At 39.9% G+C, this 23,321-nt stretch overlaps 1 protein-coding gene across 2 annotated transcripts in view; it reads right to left on the bottom strand.

Moving 5' to 3' along the window:
- Nucleotides 1–23,321, bottom strand: part of fstl5 (follistatin-like 5) — a 271,372-nt gene that overhangs the window by 180,132 nt on the left and 67,919 nt on the right. For both annotated transcript variants that reach the window (XM_049585115.1, XM_049585116.1), the window contains exon 4: nucleotides 910–1,158. In XM_049585115.1, the coding sequence (XP_049441072.1) occupies nucleotides 910–1,158 (249 nt within the window). The remainder of the gene's footprint in view (nucleotides 1–909; nucleotides 1,159–23,321) is intronic.

Here is a 23,321-nt window from a genome sequence, read left to right as displayed (position 1 = left end):
ATCTTCACTGGATTGTTCAATAAGCCATTCAGATCTAGGGTAGGAACTTTTATGTCTATAAGCCAAAATGGAGACGTTCATTATTTTACCAAGACAGGAGCAGAAAATTATAAGGGCAGCTCCCAATGGTGGTTGGTTATCTGCCAAAGATGCCAGTGGAGTAAACTGGCTCAGCAGCTAACATTCAGCTGGTGGTAATTTCCCACCCCGCTTATGCCTCTCGCTCATACGTGTTTCAGTTATTCCTCTTCTTCTATGTTAAAAAAAGTCTTTCATTTCCCAATTCCTTTAGGTCATAAGTAACCTAGATGCAGTTGTGTGTAGCTCAGTGAGTCAGACATGGCACTAACACTGCCCAGGGCGAAGCATTCATGTCCCATGGAGGTACCTATAGTAAAACTGCATGTGTTTGGATGAAAGTATCCCTGCCCTACAGCACATCTTGCAGGTCATTTTCCTTCATTCCAGTAAAAATATATCACCTTTACATGGGGAACAGTTAGTGGGTAACCTTACTAGCTGTCAGGTTTGCAGATGTACATAATGAGTGTATAAAAAGTTTTTGTTTGGGCTTTTCTAATGCCTTCATTGGACAGGACAGATTAAGAATAAAAGGGGAGAGACAGGGGATGACATGCAGCAAGGAGCCATGGTTTGGAATCAAACCTGTGGCCACTGTGGCAAAGACATTGCCTATGCACATGGGACACCAGGTCTACCAATTGAGCTACTGGGCACCCATATCAAATGTTTCTAAACACTTTTAGTGCCTGTCAAAGCAGGAAGCAAACTTGATTAAGTCAAACCACACAAGATACAGGGCAAACAGGACCTGGTACGATGCAAAACATGCGGTATCCACTGGACCACAAACATCCTCCATCAGAGAAAGTTCACACGAGCTCTTACCTTTGTAGAAGCACTCCTCACTGTGCATGATGGTAATCCTGTGTCCTCTGAGACAGGAGGCCCGGTGAAGCTCACAATGGTTCTGGTACAGCTTCCCATCTGAACCACACACGGGTTTATAGTGTGGTTTACAGTGATCCAAGCACTTACACTCCCCTTGGCCAGTCTCATGGTTGGCCACACAGTGACGCCCCAAGCCACAGTACTTGTGTTCACATGGACTTGGATAGCCATTGTGTCCCATAAAACCTGCGGAAAGCACACAGAAAGAAGATGATTACATTTCTGTCCGACCACAACCGGTGATCCATATCTGAATGTGCCTGAGCAGATGGAGAGTCTTAGTTTAAGCTCTTGTTACAGGTTGGATCTCATTTGGACTGTTTCAGTCGCCTCCACCCTCGGGGAATCCCTCATCTATACTGGATGGTGTTTTTCTAAACTCACAAAATGTCAGTCAAAACCATAAATTATGCAAGTCAAGTTCACTTTCACTATCAAGCACCCACAGTGGGAGTGATTAAAAAAAAAGTCTGTTCACTTCAACCCAAAATTTCACCGAAAATGCCATGCAAGGCAAAACATCTTATTGCATATGCACAGGCAAGACTGCAAAGATGTCTTATACATGTAAGTACATCTTAATCAAATTACTTGAAAAAACTATCAGAGAAAAATATGTTCCGTCTATGGTGTTATCTGTCTACTCCAGTTACACTGAAGCATTGCCATTTTAAGGCTATTCCAAATCAGTTTGTGGTGAGGAGAGTGGACTTTTTAAACCTCTGACTATAAATGCAACAGCACCACTTAATGGAAGTGCATACACTAAAAAAAAAACATTTTAAAATGTTGTGTTGCTACATTGTCAATTATAATAAAACCCACACAATACATCACTTGACACTGCAATTAGTGATTATTTTTTTTAAAATTTACCGATTATTCTGCAGACTATTTTCTTGATTAACGTTTTTGTCCATAAAACTTGAGAAAACGAAGACAACTTCCTAGTTTTTAGTTTAGTTTAGTTTATTTATTTATTTTGGATGTTGGACAAAGAAAATAGAATACATTCAAATAGAAAACATTCATTTGAAAATATAAATGAAGAGAGAAAATTAAAGAAAAAAGAAAATGCAAAAGGAAATACAAATCCTATCATGACACCCTTTTTTAGAAAACTCTATACTTTTTTTTTTTTTTTTTTAATAATTTTAGAGTCCATATATCCTATGATAATATCCCAGAGCACAAGGTACCATCGCTAAATCCACTGGTTTAGTAAAAGCCCATTGCACCACATATACCAGTTGTTTTATAAATGTTATGCATTTAAAAGGAAAGAGGCACACAGTAATTCAGTGCAATGCAAGAGCTGGGGGGCAGAGCCTCTGAGTGTGTGTGTGTGTGTATACACTGTATACAGTACAGTGGAAACGACTCATTGTGATCATGGTTACAGTGATCGACTGCTTACATGGATTAAAAAGCTTTGGACACTGTACAAATGCTGATTAAATAATCTTCTTATAGTAATGAAGTAGTCCCCTCACAGTTTTTTCGGGGTCTTCATACATGAAAACATACACAATTGTACTGCTATCTATTTAATTATTAATATCATTATTATTTGTTTTACCATACCATTACACTTAACCACTACACTGCTTCCAGCTGGCTACCTGAGTCTTGTGCTGTGTGCGCATTGAAATCATGACTGGAAAAAGAAAGTTGTTTTGATGTAACGAGATGCAACAGCAAAACTTGGTGTTTTGCTTCATGTTCCTCAGGCTACCTCGTGTAGTTTACTCAAACGACAAGAAACAGTCATGGCTGCTAGTGATGGAGACAGAAAATGGATGCGCAAGGGGAGAACACCTGTGGTTAAAGCCGCCCTCATCAAGTGGATTCACTATGCCTGGTCATGTAATGCCCACGTAATGAAACATCTGTTCTGGACTCTAGTGAGGGGCGAGGACGTTTTTAGAGCTAGAGCAAAAGACTACTTTGCAAGATGGCAAAGCAGTTACATACAATTTTCAGGTGATTTGCCAAGCGTGTTGTAGATTTGTGAGTCTCCTTTCATTTGGCATATCTGCCACTTAACTTTTTGGGGGTCACAAATTTGCAAACTATTCCAGACTTTCTCAACATCTCGCTCGCTCATTTGTAAGCCTGTCACATGTGGTTTAAACTGCCATGGTTTCAGCAGTGCTGGACTGTTGGTGACTGATGAGTCACAACTCTCACAAAGTTTAAATATCCTTGTAGGAGAATATGTACCAATAATTAATGTTGATGCATATGAATAATGTTGAATTACTAATTCTTAATTTTTAGGTTAATATATATTCAAAATACAAATAAACGTGTACACAGATATAGATCTGCATATTAAAACAGAAAATTTAAATACTGTTTTGGACATTGAACACTGCGAATGATTGAAGCTTCGAAGCATTCGGGTGTAGGGTTGCCCAATTGAAAATTTACCTTCATCGCGATATCAACATGCATGATGGAGGTGTCACAAAAGACTGTGTGAACTGCAATAAATAGTATATTTACATATGCCGTGTATTTACATGTTGCGTGTCATGATGAAAAAATGGTGTTGCGTAACTTTAGGACTACTGGTTTGGAAAGTATTTCTCATGTCACACAAACCGCTGAGTCAAACTTGTGTTTTGGATGTTATTATCATAATGTCCGTGATGTGTCAGTGTTTTTGTTCTGGTGCTCTGCACAGATATGACACCTGCCCGCCTGCCCACCTGTTCTTATCTTCAGCTCTCTAAAGCTTGGTGCGCCACCTTTTCCTCGTAAAGGCGACGGGGCGGCACGAAGGTCCCTGGGGGCCGCCAGACAATAACCTTGTATTTTAAGGTTAATAAAAATAAATACGAATTCACAAATATGTAAAGCATAGAGAACAGTAGTTCATAGCCACTGGGTTTGGACCCCCTAGGGGGTCACCAGATAAACCTCAGAGGTCAAAAAATCTAAAAGATTTTAAACAGCTGAATAAAGTTAATCTTATTTACCCATTTAGACCTCAAAGAAACATCCTAAGAACTCAGTCAAAGGAAATCTTCAGTTCAGCTTTTCATTGAACTCACAGCTCACATTTAATCAACAACTTGTGATGAGGGGTCGCAAATATGTGGCATAGTGTATGTTTATAGTGACCAGTGTGTCCCACAATTTACCTGCTTATTTACAACCTCCACCTTGCTGCTACTGTGATTTGATATGAATTAACACTCCACAGTGAATAACTAAAGGGGAGGGAACGGCTCAGGCTTTGCAGGAACCAATCCTTTCTCTTACAAAGTGACCCTTAAAAATGATGAAGGCTAAAACATCACTGAGTATTCATCTGATCCAGGCGCTGAGGGTTTGAAATGAAAGGAAAGGCAAAATAAAAAGCTGGAAACTTGTCCTTGAGCGAGACCCTTATTCCCTGCCTGATTCTGGGGTGCAGTCCTGCAGCAAACCCTGAACTCTGACCACTGTGTGGAGGAGGCAAGAAAAGGAGAATTTCCCTATGGGGATTAGTGGAGCAGCTGGGAAAAAAGGCTAATAACAGAGCCAACAGTGCAGCTTGTGTGGCGTTTCAGCAGCAGTTGTTCAGAAACAGTACATAAATTCATAAAAACTGGAATATACTACAAGAGTGTAAGGATGATTTAGATTACAAAAGGTTTTATGAGAACCTTTAAAAAATAATTAGAGTGATTTTCTCTGAGAACAGGATTCTGTTGTGGTCTGCCATTTCAACCTGTATGAGCACTAATAAGTCTTGACAGGCCACAGATCAGTCTGTACAGTAACCCTTGAACCACATCAAATGTATCGGCTTTCTAATAGCAGCTTGCTCACTCTAAGATTGCCCTTTGGAATAGTCCTCAAGGGGTGGACGGGTATGATGAGCAGAGAAAAAAGAAAAAAGCCTCACAACCATTAGAGCAAATGCCTCTCAAGGCTGCACCGTTATATAAAGTTATGAACATAAGGTACAGCTGGCGATGACTGCACAGAAAATGATTATAGGCTTGTCCACAGCTTACTCCATTTGTGAAAAGGTCACACTGTATTTGTAAATGTTAGAGTACTGCCCCTCAAAAAAACAAAGTAAAATATATATATACAGTACAGGCCAAAAGTTTGGACACACCTTCTCATTCAATGCGTTTTCTTTATTTTCATAACTATTTACATTGTAGATTCTCACTGAAGGCATCAAAACTATGAATGAACACATGTGGAGTTATGTACTTAACAAAAAAAGGTGAAATAACTGAAAACATGTTTTATATTCTAGTTTCTTCAAAATAGCCACCCTTTGCTCTGATTACTGCTTTGCACACTCTTGGCATTCTCTCCATGAGCTTCAAGAGGTAGTCACCTGAAATGGTTTCCACTTCACAGGTGTGCCTTATCAGGGTTAATTAGTGGAATTTCTTGCTTTATCAATGGGGTTGGGACCATCAGTTGTGTTGTGCAGAAGTCAGGTTAATACACAGCCGACAGCCCTATTGGACAACTGTTAAAATTCATATTATGGCAAGAACCAATCAGCTAACTAAAGAAAAACGAGTGGCCATCATTACTTTAAGAAATGAAGGTCAGTCAGTCGGAAAATTGCAAAAACTTTAAATGTGTCCCCAAGTGGAGTCATAAAAACCATCAAGCGCTACAACTGGAAACTGGCACACATGAGGACCGAGCCAGGAAAGGAAGACCAAGAGTCACCTCTGCTTCTGAGGATAAGTTCATCCGAGTCACCAGCCTCAGAAATGGCAAGTTAACAGCAGCTCAGATCAGAGACCAGATGAATGCCACACAGAGTTCTAGCAGCAGACCCATCTCTAGAACAACTGTTAAGAGGAGACTGCGCGAATCAGGCCTTCATGGTCAAATAGCTGCTAGGAAACCACTGCTAAGGGGAGGCAACAAGCAGAAGAGATTTGTTTGGGCCAAGAAACACAAGGAATGGACATTAGACCAGTGGAAATCTGTGCTTTGGTCTGATGAGTCCAAATTTGAGATCTTGGGTTCCAACCGCCGTGTCTTTGTGAGACGCAGAAAAGGTGAACGGATGGATTCCACATGCCTGGTTCCCACTGTGAAGCATGGAGGAGGAGGTGTGATGGTGTGGGGTGTTTTGCTGGTGACACTGTTGGGGATTTATTCAAAATTGAAGGCACACTGAACCAGCATGGCTACCACAGCATCCTGCAGCGACATGCCATCCCATCCGGTTTGTGTTTAGTTGGACGATCATTTATTTTTCAACAGGACAATGACCCCAAACACACCTCCAGGCTGTGTAAGGGCTATTTGACCAAGAAGGAGAGTGATGGAGTGCTGCGGCAGATGACCTGGCCTCCACAGTCACTGGACCTGAACCCAATGGAGATGGTTTGGGGTGAGCTGGACCGCAGAGTGAAGGCAAAGGGGCCAACAAGTGCTAAACACCTCTGGGAACTCCTTCAAGACTGTTGGAAAACCATTTCAGGTGACTACCTCTTGAAGCTCATGGAGAGAATGCCAAGAGTGTGCAAAGCAGTAATCAGAGCAAAGGGTGGCTATTTTGAAGAAACTAGAATATAAAACATGTTTTCAGTTATTTCACCTTTTTTTGTTAAGTACATAACTCCACATGTGTTCATTCATAGTTTTGATGCCTTCAGTGAGAATCTACAATGTAAATAGTCATGAAAATAAAGAAAACGCATTGAATGAGAAGGTGTGTCCAAACTTTTGGCCTGTACTGTATATATATACAATACAGGCCAAAAGTTTCCCTGGTTCCCACTGTGAAGCATGGAGGAGGAGGTGTGATGGTGTGGGGGTGTTTTGCTGGTGACACTGTTGGGGATTTATTCAAAATTGAAGGCACACTGAACCAGCATGGCTACCACAGCATCCTGCAGCGACATGCCATCCCATCCGGTTTGCGTTTAGTTGGACGATCATTTATTTTTCAACGGGACAATGACCAGGCATGTGGAATCCATCCGTTCACCTTTTCTGCGTCTCACAAAGACACGGCGGTTGGAACCAAAGATCTCAAATTTGGACTCATCAGACCAAAGCACAGATTTCCACTGGTCTAATGTCCATTCCTTGTGTTTCTTGGCCCAAACAAATCTCTTCTGCTTGTTGCCTCTCCTTAGCAGTGGTTTCCTAGCAGCTATTTGACCATGAAGGCCTGATTCGCGCAGTCTCCTCTTAACAGTTGTTCTAGAGATGGGTCTGCTGCTAGAACTCTGTGTGGCATTCATCTGGTCTCTGATCTGAGCTGCTGTTAACTTGCGATTTCTGAGGCTGGTGACTCGGATGAACTTATCCTCAGAAGCAGAGGTGACTCTTGGTCTTCCTTTCCTGGGTCGGTCCTCATGTGTGCCAGTTTCGTTGTAGCGCTTGATGGTTTTTGCGACTCCACTTGGGGACACATTTAAAGGTTTTGCAATTTTCCGGACTGACTGACCTTCATTTCTTAAAGTAATGATGGCCACTCGTTTTTCTTTAGTTAGCTGATTGGTTCTTGCCATAATATGAATTTTAACAGTTGTCCAATAGGGCTGTCGGCTGTGTATTAACCTGACTTCTGCACAACACAACTGATGGTCCCAACCCCATTGATAAAGCAAGAAATTCCACTAATTAACCCTGATAAGGCACACCTGTGAAGTGGAAAACATTTCAGGTGACTACCTCTTGAAGCTCATGGAGAGAATGCCAAGAGTGTGCAAAGCAGTAATCAGAGCAAAGGGTGGCTATTTTGAAGAAACTAGAATATAAAACATGTTTTCAGTTATTTCACCTTTTTTTGTTAAGTACATAACTCCACATGTGTTCATTCATAGTTTTGATGCCTTCAGTGAGAATCTACAATGTAAATAGTCATGAAAATAAAGAAAACACATTGAATGAGAAGGTGTGTCCAAACTTTTGGCCTGTACTGGACATATATATATATATATATTTTTTTTTTTTTTTTTAATCACATTACTAGTATAGCTTTTTAATGGATACAAGGAAAGCTAAAATGTTGAACACACGTCCTCACTTATGGACTACTGCTCACTCCACAGAGTTGATGAATGAAAGCTCTGACACATATTATGCAGCACCACAGCAAACATCCTCATGAAATGGTCCCATGAATTCTTCTTTAATGAACACAATATAAATCTAACACGTCTTGTGCATATCAAGTACGCAACACATGTTTCATCATTATAGAAGGATTATGCAGAGAAGCCTAGAAAGCGACACTGGTATGACAGTGGAAATGAGATCAGGATGTAAAACATTTGGCCTCAACCATTGTGTCTTGGCTTGAATCCCTAACGCCTGTAAAGACGTTTCCCACTTTGAGTTTTCATTTTTGTAGCATTTTATTTAACCATGTCCAAAGCCTTACTCTGGAGCCTCCGAAGACCTGAGAAATTATGTTTTCAATCTGGCAAGTGCACGCAAGGTAACGCTGCAAACAAGATAGAAAATAATCATCTTTCATGACATCGGGGGTTCCATACTAGGTTTGGGTGGTAAGATAAATATATTGCCTATTGGTGATTGACTAGGTACATCACCGGTTGCTGTTTTTTGTTTGTTTGTTTTGCTAATTTCATGGTCTGCCTCACAAGAACAGGAGCTGCAAAACACAAAAACACAACTAACACCTGCATAAATATACCTGCAATCGTTACTGGGCTGACGGTTGCCAAAATTTTAAACTATAATCCAACCCTATTCCATACATTACCTAACATTTGCATTAATTAATAGTTTTGATAGTGTTAACATTAATCAAATGTATATTATGAAAGGGGGTGCTAGTAGTGGTCCATCATCAACGCTGGAACATCAGCGACCCTGCAGCTTTGGAAACCTTTTAGCCTTTTCTTTGGAGAAGTTGTTTTTATGACATGCACATTGAGTGTATGACTGAGTTTTACCTGTACCCAGCTAAATAATGATGCTGTGCTACCTCACCAGGGCCAAATGCCAGAAAGAAAAAGTCAGCAACTAGCTGTTTAAGAACATATTGCATTTAGACATACAAATATATTTTTCTCCTGGGTTGGGTGAGATAAAATCAGAGCTGGGCTCATCAGGTGGCCAGTAAAATGACTCAAGATGGATTGATAATGTTGCTTTGGTTATACTCAATGTCCAATTAGGCAACTGTTCGCTAATATGTTAGTCATGCGAACCTAAGTGCAAGGATGGCTACTATTAAACAGCAGGTTTTGTCATAAATTCTGCTGCCTAGGGGCTAATATCGATAAATGCTGGTGCATGATTTTGTAGGGCTGCCCCCTAAAAGTCGAGGAGTTGTTTGTTTATTTGTTTTTTGCCAGTCAGTGTGCCATGTGCTGCGGGGTGAGCGCTCTTCACTTTCACGCTGTTCCTTGGTACAAGCTGCTGCACACATGGAGGTAGCTGCCTGGGGGAAGAGAGGCTTTGCACCATAAGGCTGAAATTACATTATCTTCCGCCTTCTGCTTAAAAGTGGTGAATTTACAGCTCACAGCAACTTAATACAATATGGTTACTAACTTTTGTTTCATATCTAGAGTTCGCAAAAAATGCTGCACATTCCTGATCTATTGTTAGCGCAGTTAGCTTGTTTATTATATTACCCGGACGTCTCGCTGAACCCTGTTTCAACTTTCTATATGTGAAAAAAGAAGAATGAATTGTCGAATAATTAACATACAAATCTGATATGACTTACATAATTCTGAGTGGGTACAGCAGTGCTATTGAGGTTGTTTAACCTCAACCTTTAACCCTCAATTATAAGTTGTACAACTCTTCCTGACTTACCCAGCTAAATATATTATATGTTGAATGTAACGATAATGGCTTAATTTTTTAAAATTGTCACATGATCTTTTTGACGACTTAGAGCGTAGGGCTGGGTGATATAACGACCATGTATCATATATCAATACAGGGTCAAGTTGCGTTACATAACGCATAGCAGTGTGCACCACTCCTCTCTCACACTCTTCGCATAGCTCCGCCCCACTCACTCACTCGTAAGTTCTCCAGCAATACTTTGTAGAGCCGTAACCTGACATGCACCTCCACAGAAATTTAACTACACATTACAGGGATGCAGACTTCCTGTTTATTTCTTTAAGCTGAAACCATCTCCCTCAGAGGAAACAACGCTTTTATTTACTTAAACAAACTTTTTAATGTCTTTATGTCTTGTGTTTGATTAATCCTGGTTTCATATGACTAGAGGAAATCTCCGCTATACCTTCGGCTAAATTATAGGCTTGGGCTAAAAACATAAGCATGTAATATTTGCTTGCTAACGTGTTTGGTATAAAACAGCTGTTTTGTCAGTGAACCTTGTGAGCTGGAATGGAGCTGAATTTTGTAGTATCACCTTTGTTAAATGTTGCTGTTGTCCCTGTCTTCATATGAGCAGATGAGAAGTTCACTAGCTGCTAGGCTAATTTATACAATGTAAAATGCCATAGGCTTGTGCTGACAACATTAGCATGTTGTATTTGTGGGGAAAATGTTTCTAGATAAAGACAAGTGCTTTGTCTGTGAATGCTGCAAGTTATAGTGAAGCTGATTTCTGTTTGAAATTGTTTAATGTGTGTTTAATGTGTGTTTTGGATCAACTAAACTTTACAGCAGGTGTTGTGCAGCTGCATATTTTCAAACACGTATAAAATCCCTGTCTTTGCATTTTATTTTGATCACAGTCTGGGTTTATAAAACTGCTTGTGACATCTCAAATGTAGCTTTGACTTGTAACTAAACATGTAGCCCATTTCATGGAAAACACCGAGATATATGTTGTGTATTACCAGTCAGCCTGTAAATACAGAGATATGAATTTTTGTCCAAATGGCCCAGCCCCAGTGTGTTATTGTAACAATCCTATCTTCCACTGGTGATGTTCATATAAATGTTATTTCCTTCTGCTGGTACATTATGGAGAAAACAAAGCCATCCACATCTTTTCTGTCAACATACAGAAGGACAGCTTATAATGAGTGCATCTGCAAGTATTTATTGTAAATATTCAATGTCTTTCTTTTGTTTTCCCATTTCCACTCCAGGAATCTCAAGAAAGATTATTGTATTAGTGGTTATGTTAAGGCAGCTGGGCAATGATTGTGGTCTTCACTGCAGTAAAATGTCACAATACATGTATGAGAACAAAACGTTGCTGGGAAATGTTCCTTCAAAACATATTAGCAATGCAAATTTGTTGCACATGACCGTGAACACAGGGCTGCACTGCATTTACTCTAGATAGGAGAGTCTTACTGAACTGTAAAACTGTCATGGAAAAAAAAATTAAAGAACTGAGGCGCATACAGACTGGCAACCACAAACTTCACTCTCACATCGCACACACTGTGCCTCACGTCTGACCAATAAATATTGACTAGAGAGTGGTGCTCTACTGCATTAATTACGATCTATGATGAATTTGGCTGTGAGCAGAATGGTCTCCTGGTATAGAAACTCAAATGAAAAGCAAGATGAACAGCGAGTGTTCACAGAGAAGCCTAAGCAAACGTTTATAGCAACACATTAGAGAAATGGCTTCGCTTCTCAGCTCAGATTCATCACGCATTGTGAAATTAGAATCAGCTTCTGCCTTAAATACCAAAGTCCAAACAGTAAACAGTTGTTACTTTAGCAGTCTATCTCTACACAGCCTTGCATAATCCTGTGATGAGCTAAAAGCCAGATAAATGCAAAGTTTTGTATTTCAAGAAAGTTAATTTAATCACATGAAATGGAGCCTTGAAAAATTGTCATTTCAAAGCTTCCTGTGCACCACTGAGAAATCAGTTAATGTAGAATCGTGAAATTTTTCATTTTAGAGCTATGTGGCTTTCAATTAAATTATGGTCATGAGAATATGGGCTAAGTTTTAGCACATGGACGGTAGGGTAAACACAGCATCTTCAAGTGTTAAGCCGCATTCACATCTCTAACATCCCCCCACACACAGTCCTGCATTATCCTTCCAGCCGTCACAGAGGGCTTTAGACGAGATACGAGTGTGTACACTGTGACCTGATTGGAGCCAGTCAATTTGCTAGTTTATTAAATCCCTGCGGTGCCCTGGCATAATGATTATTCAGTGAATTTGTGTCGCACAGCCAGGCATCCTCTGCCACCAGCAGGGTCAGGGAAGGGCGCAGTCATTTGTTATCAGTATGCACATCCAACAGTCTGGTCATCAGCTGACATCAGAGACAAATGAGGAGTTGTGCACAGCCATTCATTTATTGATGACCTATTACTTTTTCAGAGCATGGACAGAAATACATGATGCTCAGTGCTGAATGTGAACCTGAGGGTTGTTATGAGGATTTTGAGCTGTAACTGTGCACTTGTAAACACCTACTGGGAGCATAGATCATGGTAGGGGTGGAGGCAATGTAATTCAGTGTATTGCTCCAGGACACTTCAGCACAGCAGGTGCTTGTTTTTAATGTGCTCTACTGCACTGCTTATTTTATTACAAGACATGACACAAACAGTGTGATATGACACAAAACAGTGTGATATGACACAGAACAGCGTGATGTGTTATGATACAATATGGTATATGATATATGATGATGTAGCTTGGGATGTCAGTGGTGTATTTCTGTAGTCAAACGCACTGCAGCGACAGATGGTTTAAAAAAGATTTTAGCTTTCATTCACTGATTTTACTTTGAATTAACGATTGATTATGAGATTTCAAAAATCGCACTAAACAAGTTCTTGGCTGGGAAACTATTATTTTGCTAAGATTTATACTCTGTGTGAGTTTTGAAATTCTTCTTGAATAAAATAAAGGCTGAACAATTTGAGGAGATTGTAATTCAAATAGATCTGTGCTATATTTACTGATAAGAGCTGCATAGTTGGTCAGTCAATGTTAAAATGAAAAACTGTGGGTACATCACATCTGACAATGTTTTGATAAGTCTGACGACACCTTGTTAAGTTGAGTTGGCTTTTATTGAACCCTTCTGTTGACAGCTGAACATTGTGGATGCTTGAGCTAACATTAGAGTCAAAGACTCTGTACTTCTGGGGATATTTTGGTCCCTGGATTTTGCTGCAGAGTGAGTGCTTTTTACTTTCACACTGCTCTTTGGTACAGGCAGCTGCAGACACAATACAGCGGCCCAGCAGATGAGAAACTTTGTACTGTAACATTATACTATTTTCTCTGCTTAAAAATAGTGAGTTTACAGCTCACAGAAATTTAATACGACACAGCCTCTCGCTTTTGTTTGATATCTCGTGTCAGCAAAAGCTGTTGCTGCACATTTCCAATCCGGTGTTAGCACAGTTAGCTTATTTACTATATTACATAAATGTTGCTGTCATACTGAATGTCGAGCTGAACCCCATCCAAACTTTAAAATTCTATATCGTCAAATATTCGTATTGAGCAGCCAAATCTGATTCGACTAGCATAATTCAGCCCTGCTTAGTACTGTTATTGTTATGCATTGAATATAACATAAAATATCTTCAAAATATGTCACTTAGTCAGGGGGTCGTCAGTTCACTCAATGACCAAGGGGTCCTCTAAGGAAAAGGTTGGGAACCACTACCTAAATTCTTTATATATATATATTAAAAAAAAGAAAGACTTGCTGACTTTGTGACTGAAGTCATGAATAAAATAGGAGAATATCATAAATATTATTATATTCAGCAATTACAGCAAATCTTTCATTAAACATTAGGTATTTCATCCAAAGTTCAAAAGTTTTTGTTTGTTTTGTTATGATTATCATCATTACAGAACTTAGTGTGGAGAACTGATTTAGATGCAAAGAAAATTGCTCTGAATTATCTCATTAAAAACAAAGCAGGCAGAAAATGCGCTCTGCTCAGGTAAAATGTTAACCTTTAGTCAGAGCGTGTAGGCAACACCAAGGTCCCGACATATGTGACTCCGGTCCATCATTTGAAGGGCATCATCCATCGATGCATGCGTAATGAGGTGAGCACTGTGTAAATGGATAACAGACGTACTTGGACATGGCCGACATAATCAGATTGTCATCGCAGATGGATTAACGCCTCACTATCGCAGCAGAAGAATGAGAGAAAAACACAAAGCAGTATAATGGAAACTGCTCTTTACAAATATGTAACAACCTTCTCTCTTTGTAAAGTAATTCAAGCTGTCTTCCCGACAACTCTGGCGCTTTTGCTGAATCTAAATGCTCAAACCCACTTAAGCAGTATGCCCATATGTTGTGAAGCACATTCACTCTTGGACATGCTTTTTTTCTTTTAACAAGCTATACTGCATTTCCTATTTCTGGCTTGGCTTTTTCCATCTTCTCTTCCCAAACTAAGAAGGTTCGTCTGGAACCCATCTGATGTTTTCCATTACAGCAGCTCAGAGTCCTGAGGGAGAGACCAGAGTGTGGTAAACAACAGTCAGAGGCTCTAAGCTCACTCAGTGTACTGAGCTAAGCTGGCCCACAAGGCCCATGAACGAGTACAAGGGGATGCAAATCAGAATAAACAACTACTAAAACAATGCTAAAACTTTACATGGCACATAAACAATGTCACATTCCCTTACACCAGCTGACACTTTGCTCGATTAAGTTCTTTGAAAGTCTCAGCAGATGTTGTGCAGGTACACGAGGCCGTGTGGAAGGCTTAAAATGCTGAAATACACAAGCATCTACAGTAGCGGCTGCAGTTAGGTGTATTTTTAGCCAACCTGTTGTCATGCAAAGATAGAGTTTAATGTATTCATGGCTAAAGGTCTGACGTCATTCAATCTGCCATCATGCCGGGTTTTCTCTCACAATGACTGAATTAAACTGTGACCATTAGCAGTGTCGCAGGAACAGCAAGCTCCTGAATGTCACCAATTTGTTGACAATGAATTATTTGTGACATATTTATGGAGAAATTTAATGGCTCCAAGCTTGAGTCATTTTCACCCAGCTTGGGCTGCAGGTATGCACAATCGTGTAGATTTCCTGTTAGACTTGCAATAAGAGAGCAAGTATTCGTTTAGTTTTACCCAGAGACACTTAAACAAATCTGTTTAAATTGATGTATGCGTTGAATAATCCAGCTATAACAGATTTATCACATAAAAACTACAGCTAATTTTATAATTTGAGGTTATAACTCACATCGGTGTCTGTACGTTCTGTTAAGTCGGTGAAAAATGTCCCTTTAATTTATTTAGAAATGATTTATTTTGTTTTGTTTTGGCTCTGTGTAGTTATCCTTGGGCTATCAATTCAAAGTCGTGCCCAAAAAACAACTGCACTGCCAAAGGATGCACTCTGTATTAAAATTAAGCTTGAAGCAATTTTTCTGACTTCCATATTTTACTTTGAGAGGCTACTTGAGGGTTTACTCAGAATCTGCAGCCCCCACCACGTTTAAAACTGTACAGCTCCTGTGCCTAATGGAAAGTTTGCACAGCTTAACTTTATTCCATGTGTGCAAGTGTAAGTGTGCATAATTGTCACCTTTTCACACTCAGCTGTCAATTTAGAAAGCTCCTCTGTTTTGAAATATGGAGATGTATGCAGCAACTTCACCGGAAGTATTCTTGGCAAAGATCCCCGTGTGGTTAGAAATTGTTGTCTGGTGGTATTAAGTGTCAGAAAAGCAGCCAGTTGTAGCTTCGTTATCTTCAACTTCACGCATGTCAAGTCAAAGACAAATTTCTGTCTGCCCTCAAGAAGCAGACCTGCTGAAAGACCTGTATCCATCTGCAACGCTGCAGAGGTGTCGTGTTATCACCTGCTGAAATTCACCTCCTCTCCTTCCCCCAACGTATGCTAATTGCAGCACTGTGACAACACTTTTACTCCTGGTGGCATAAACAACTCGTGAACATTTTATGAGAAGCTATTTGAGGCATAAGAGCTTTTTCAACCCTTTGGAGCCAAGTAACCCACTGTGCTTAAAACATTGATGACTTTCCTTCCACCTCAATGAGTCCGTTCCACAGTCCCTCCTGAGCAAAGCACAAGTCTTAAAAAAATCTGTCCTACCATGTCTTATATTAAGTAAATTCATATTTTTTTTAGTCGATATCACAACTTGCCATGTAAAATACAGCGGCAAAATGTGTTTTAATTTTTAATTTGCAGTGCCCTATTATTTCTTTTGTCATTTTTGTTTTGTCTAATAAATTAAACCCAGTCAAACTGTATGTGAACAGAGGACAAATCCTTGGTATCATTTATAAAGGGAAGGTCTATTCCTTCTTAATGAAAGCTGAGCTCTGCAACCTGCAGATCTGAAACCTTGCCAGCTTTACTCTGCGTCTCTGCTTCCCGTCTATAAAACTGTAACACTCATGGTGAAGAGAAAGCCTTCACATTCACATTTTAAAAAGCTGCCACAGTTAAAAAGTCTAAGGGTCAAAGCCACTACGTGCTGACAGGAATAGCAGCGAAAAATACTTCTGTGTGCCTTGAATTACCACGTACGATGGAAAGGTGTTAGATAAAGAAGTACAGCAAGGGGGAAATGTATTACATTTTTAAACAAGACAGGAACATTTTCGGTGCAGGTATAGGAGGCAGATATGGGATAGGGGGGTGTTTACTACTGAACATCCATCTTGTAGCTCCCTACAAACACAACTGACAGCACATGAATAGACTGTGCTGGGTGTTCGCAAAATCTAACAGTACAACCAAATCAAGCTCCTTCCAATTTATTCAGAAAATGCTGCCTGACACATTTATCATGAGCCACTTTGCAGAGCACAAAGGACATACTGTAAATACAAATTAAAACTACATAAATAAACTGCAGGTGGAATATTCTTCAGCTTGTCAATGATTCAGACAGATATTAATAGCCACAGTATGGCTGTCCTATACGATGCCTATTCAAAATACCACCCACTATGGCGTTTTTTTTTTGTTTTTGTTTTTTAAACTATGTTACTGTTTTACAAATTTGAATCACAACAATTTCCGCTTTACCACTGATCCAAAAGGAGACAAGAGGCTCTTTAATGCTTCAGTGAAAACCCCAAACATGAATTTATGCAGAACAAAGCCCTCTAATTTCTGTAAACACTTTGTTGTAGGACATAAATTACACACATTCATCTCATAACTGATGCAATATATTGTAATTAATTTATTTATACTAATTGCATGTGTGGCCCTAACACACTAACGTTGTTGATCTCTTGAGATTACTGTGTTGAGCCAGATGCATATTATGAACTGTATATTATGAACTGTATAAGAAAGATTTTTTCCCCTCCATAAACCCAGTGGATATATTCCACTAGAAACCCACTGTGAGCTGCAGAGATTATGTCTGGTTTGGTCTACAAAGAGTGGCCTGGTAAGACCATCCTGATGACGTGAGCTCAACATTCTGTTAAGCTCTCTGGATCAGTCTGGCCCTGCTGCCACCCCAAACACTTTAAGTGGGCAGGAGTACTCGCATTGACAGACAAATCGCTTCAGCCAATCGGTAGTGAAACAACATGAATATTAGATTTGTACAAGGGAACAGTGTAGCAACAAATTTAGCGACTTAATCACACTATCAGGGTAAATGCACGAAATGTATTTAAATATATTATATTTCATTCCCATGCCTGCTATTTTTTTATATTGAGAAATCTTGTATTGCCAAAGACTTCCCTGAGAAGTTTTTCATCGTTTTATCTTAAATGAAAGTGGGTTGTCATTAACCATTTAGCCGCGAGTAATGGGGAGGATGTCGCTGAGCGTCCTTCATGACTGAGCCTTCATTGGGAACTGTTTGTTGTCGATCTTGTGCTCATGATGTGGATAGCAGACAACAGAACCAGCACAGTTAAGTTGGTTCAGAAAGTTGCACAATAACACAAACTAACTACCCAATCGAGGGGCAGCAAAAGACCAAAGACTCGTAATGTTCTGTGGAGTAAAATGACTGTTTCTGTCAGTGGAGTCAGATGGCTTTGAAGAAAGTGTAGTGTTGCAGCATCAGGGCAATGTAAAGGTGAAGCTGTGAAAATACATCAAATATAGCATACACGTCAATTGATTTTGATTTGTTTTAAGTGGTCATATTTTTATGTGGCTAAAATATGTTTTGCTGCTGCCCTTGTTCACAGTCACCAGACTCCTTTGACAGAAACACAAATTTTTCTCAAGTCTGGCGAAAACGTCTTTTCCTCTGAGAAACTCTGCAAGTGCATACTTTCATTCTTGTTTAATTGTTGTTCATGACTTTCTTTCTGCAATAACTTTACTTGGTGTTGTGTTTACTCTGCCAACATTAGACTTGCTGCTATGGAAGCCCCCATTACTGTTCTGCAATTAACAACCTGCATTTAATGGCATTAACTACAGTGCAGTCCCTGATTAGCCGCTTATGTTGTCAACGATGATGCCGATCCCTGACTGGTCTGACTGAATTTTAATTTCTGGAAAGAGTTTTGGGTGGCAGTGAGTCCAGACTGATACAGAGAGCTTAAAAGAATGTTGAGCTCACGTCATCAGGATGGTCTCACAGGGCTACAAAATGAGGTCATCACCTGCCCAAATTGTTTTAATGAGCAGCAGGCAAGACTAAAAAATAGCTATACAACTCACAAGCTGTAGCACATCAATAATTCACATTAAAAAGTATTCACAGCCAACAGAATTATTAAATCACAAATGAGAATCCATCTCTCAGTGTTGGGTTATTTTTGCCATGAACATCATCTTCCCCTAACCTTACCCATGTTGAGGTCACATGATGACAACTGAGCCAACTTCGCTCCAATTTGCTGATATAGACAACGATAGATGATTGAAAGTTAATTAAAAAAGATTAGAAAGATTATTTTTCCAAACGTGTAGTTTCTGTTGCCAAAACTTTATTTCAACCAGATCATATCAGAAAGTAATAAGAGACAAGTCACAGAAGCCATTTTGGAGGGTATGGGGTTGGACAAATACACATTTTTTACTTTAATCTCACTTTTTTGAGGTTTTGTTTTAGAAAAATGATATATAGAAAATATACAGGTTATGTTAGGTTTTTCTTTTTCAGCTGACACTGAGCATCACTTTAACAGGTTGAAATGACTTTTTAAAGCCATTGACAATAGACAATATAAGCTACAGCTAATTAGCATTATTTAGCATCATTATCAAATAACTTGACCAAGGGCAAAAAATTAAACTTGTGCTGGTTGTCTGGTCAGTGTGCTCTCTGAAAGTCAGAGTCTGTACTCAGCCAAAGATCAGTTAGAGAAAACAACACTCTATCACTCTACAGTCCTGACTGTGTTTCTGCAGAAAGACAGTGTGATCAGTTTTCTCTGGGTCAACATTCCTCATCTTATTGGACTCATCAAATTTTTAGATTGTATACAGGCGTGTCACAATTACATTATCAACTATCTTGATAGATGGACTTGACTTCGATCATGTTGCTGACCCTGATGTCGTCAATCGTGTTTATATGCGTGTTTGTTTACTTAAGAATGTCAACAACATTTTAGCCCTCATGGTGGCAGAATAAACAGCAGGGTTTAAGGGACCATTGTAAAACTTGCATGCAGCGATTCTCCCAATATTTTCTCTCAACTAGGGATGTCGGTTTCAGTAAATTTTGCATTCAAAAGGCCAACACCCGTTACTTGTAACTAACCGCTTAATATTTAAGAAACAAAAAGACGTGAAATAGAAGAGGCCTCTCCATGAAGTCCAGTGCTCCTTTGACTCAGTGAGCTTTAGGGCTTCATTTCAAAGCGCTATCCATTTAGAGGTGATGAAATTTTAATGTTTTGTGATGTAAACGTCTTCCTGCCTTCAATTTTATCTACTGTAGGCTTTGCTGACAGACAGCCGGTCAGCTGCATTAACATGTAGAAACATGCCCTCTGCCCAAACTCCATCTCCACTGGTTTCCTGGCTGATCTAGCGGCTGTAAGCGGCTTCATTTTGAGCCACAAAACCCTTTAAGCATTGTTAAATATGTTGGCACCACTAGCAGTGCTGACACATCTAACGGTGGTAACAGAGATAATAGTGAACGAGGGGGGACCTTGGGGGACACCTGAGGGTGAACTCAATGTATCTGCAGCAACACTGTTGGGTTGGGATGGTGTTAAAAGTGGTAATGGCCAAATAAGCAGCACCACTAATGCTAGCTAGGCCCCACCAAAGCTGTGTGGTGGACAGTGCAGTAAACTGAAGAGTAGCAAAATTAACTACTCTCCACCTTTGCCCATTTATGTCCAAAGAAAAATAGAACAACACTTCAAAGACAACACAGCGTAGCTTGCCGGTAGCCTGCAGCAACACTTTTGGAGTGAAAGAAGCACAGTCCTGATAGCTGTTAGCTTGCCAACTCCTAGCAAAAAGTCAAAAAGTTTATCATTTGTTAGGTTTACCCTCCAAAAACCTGATTCTCCTCTCTGTTAATCCACCTGAAAAACCATCCGGCCCCCAGACCATCCATCACTGCAGTACACCAGCCAGATTATGGAGGTAACTGCGTTGTTTCCAGAGCTTTGCTGAGCTTGTTTTGATTTTGTTTTGTTGGCCAAATTTTATAAGTCTAAAACTGAGTAATTCTGGGCTACTCCTATAAAAGGTACTTTAATTTTATTTATACTTTGTAGAAAACATAACAGGTGTTGAACACGTTTTTTTTTAAAAAAAATGCTAGATTTTTTTCACACTTCAATTCCAATGTCTGAATATTCTTCAGAATCAAAAGTGCACTGCTCTTTGAAAGGGTGTACTTGCATTATTATCATAATATCAGTGGTATAAAATGATCTCAAAATGACAACAGTTGCCCCACTTACTTCTGGGACTATATATCATCCTCAAAAGAAGTTAATGTGACAGGCCCAACAGGCCTTTCTCACAGCAGACACTTTGACTTGTCATAGCAGAAAAAGCAAAGGTTTAACTAATAACATTAACAATTGTTCTCTTCTATTTGAGTGTCCCACTGGGAGTGACTGTGAGACGGCATGCGGGATACAAAGATCTACTGTGACACATCAGAATGTGTTCTGTGAAAAAGGCCTATTGTACCTACAGGTTGTGAAGGTTATTAGGCTGCCTCTTGTTACAAGAGTTTTTGCGTTCTTAGCCAACAAAATGTGATTACAGATGCTAATTGAATCTTTGAGTGTTATTTATAACCTTGGTTGCTTACAAATGTTAAAAGCTAAACCTAATTAAATTCAGCAAGGGAATGACAGAATTCAAATGCCGATGAGCTGATTCAATACTAGATTTAAACTTAAAGAAAAGCTACCAAGCACTAACCCTGGCACAAGTTCTGTACCCTTATTTGTTTTAAAGGTAATTCTGCTACCCTTTCCCTTTAAGGTAAAACACGATTCCCATTTATGACTGAATTCTGAACATCCCCTTGCTTAGCTACGTTATTTCTTATTTTTAAGACACAATGTGGCCGTTTTATTTTTACAAAACACTGTCATGAAGAAAGCAATCTCAACACCTCCACATGCCTCAGCAGATGCTATAATATTTACATTTATCCAATTTTTTTACAATGCCTCCATAGAGGTTATATAATCTACACTACAATGGATGTGATGTTAAAATGCAGCCATGTCAAAGTCATGATGAAAAAAAATTCAATCCAATCCAATTGCAGTAACAAGAGTAAAAGAAATGTTTTACTTCCACCCTGTTACAGTACGTGTGTGTGTGCTGGTCGCTGGCTGAGTGCATGTGCTAGAGAGTGGATATGAGAGCACCTGGCAGCCACTTGGCAACTTTCCGTCCCATTTCATTCCCTCGCCTAATGACTGAACGTGGGCCCGGCTCCTCTCTCATTCTGTCCACATCAGGATGCAGCACTGAGAGCGTTTCCACCAACAACCCCATTTATCAGAGATTGCCGACTAATTGTAAGCGCCCCACGCTACTCCCATTACTATTTCACATTACAGTGAGCTGTCTGGTTGGTGGGCAAACAGCAGAGAGCTGGGTACTTTCTCTTTCCCGTATCTGATGTTGCAGGTTTGCTTCCTCTTGTGTGGTGGTGGTTTTAAGATGATTGTGTGAATGTCTTATACTGTATCTCTATTTTTAAGGATCACATATTAGCATACAAAGATAAGGAATCTCTCACAAATTACAAAGACTTTAAAGAATAATCAACCTAAAGATTTTTTTTTTTATCAATCAATCAATCAATCAATCAATTTTATTTATAAAGCCCAATATCACAAATCACAATTTGCCTCACAGGGCTTTACAGCATACAACATCCCTCTGTCCCTATGACCCTTGCAGCAGATAAGGAAAAACTCCCCCAAAAAAACCCTTTAACGGGGAAAAAAAACGGTAGAAACCTCAGGAAGAGCAACTGAGGAGGGATCCCTCTTCCAGGATGGACAGACGTGTATTAGATGTCGTACAGAACAGATCAGCATAATAAATTAACAGTAATCCGTACGACACAATGAGACAGAAAGAGAGAGAGAGAGAGAGAGAGAGAGATGCAGGTATTGACAGTAGCTTACAACAACATTATTGAAAGTAATCTATTATAGTTATAGTTCTGGCTACTGTGGTACAATATGTTGAAAGTATGTATTAATATCTGGCAGTATACATGTGTGACAATAGTCATATGTGTATAATAACAGTAGAAGTATGACTAATGACTAATGATGGCAGCAGCAGCAGCAGGAGGCATCTGGCAGGACCACAAGCACAGCAGCAGCACAACCACACACATCACGCTGTCCAGGCACCGCTGCGATATGAGTTAATCTGAGAGACAGTGGAGCACAAAGGCTCCGAAGAAGAAGCCGAGTTAGTGACATCCAGAATGGCTGAGTTAGCTAGATGCAGTAATAGAATACAAGCGAGAGAGAGAGAGAGAGAGAGAGAGAGAGAGAGAGAGAGAGAAGGTGCCCGGTGTATTATAGGGGGGTCCTCCGGCAGACTAGGCCTAAGTCAGCCTAACTAGGGGCTGGTACAGGGCAAGACTGAGCCAGCCCTAACTATAAGCTTTATCAAAGAGGAAAGTCTTAAGTCTAGTCTTAAATGTGGAGACGGTGTCTGCCTCCCGGACCGTAACAGGAAGATGATTCCACAGGAGAGGAGCCTGATAGCTGAAGGCTCTGCCTCCTGATCTACTTTTGGAGACTTTAGGGACCACGAGTAACCCTGCGTTCTCAGAGCACAGTGATCTGGTGGGATAATAAGGCACTATGAGCTCTCTAAGATATGACGGAGCTTGACCATTTAGAGCTTTATGAGTTAACAGCAGGATTTTAAATTAAATTCTGGATTTTACAGGGAGCCAGTGCAGAGAAGCTATAACAGGAGAAATATGATCTCGTTTCTTAGTTCCTGTTAGTACACGTGCTGCTGCATTCTGAATTAGCT

Source organism: Epinephelus fuscoguttatus, linkage group LG9 (genome assembly GCF_011397635.1).
Source record: "Epinephelus fuscoguttatus linkage group LG9, E.fuscoguttatus.final_Chr_v1".
NCBI classification, from domain to species: Eukaryota; Metazoa; Chordata; class Actinopteri; order Perciformes; family Serranidae; genus Epinephelus; species Epinephelus fuscoguttatus.
Note: the sequence above shows the minus strand (reverse complement) of the source record. Positions and strands in the feature narration are given on the sequence as shown.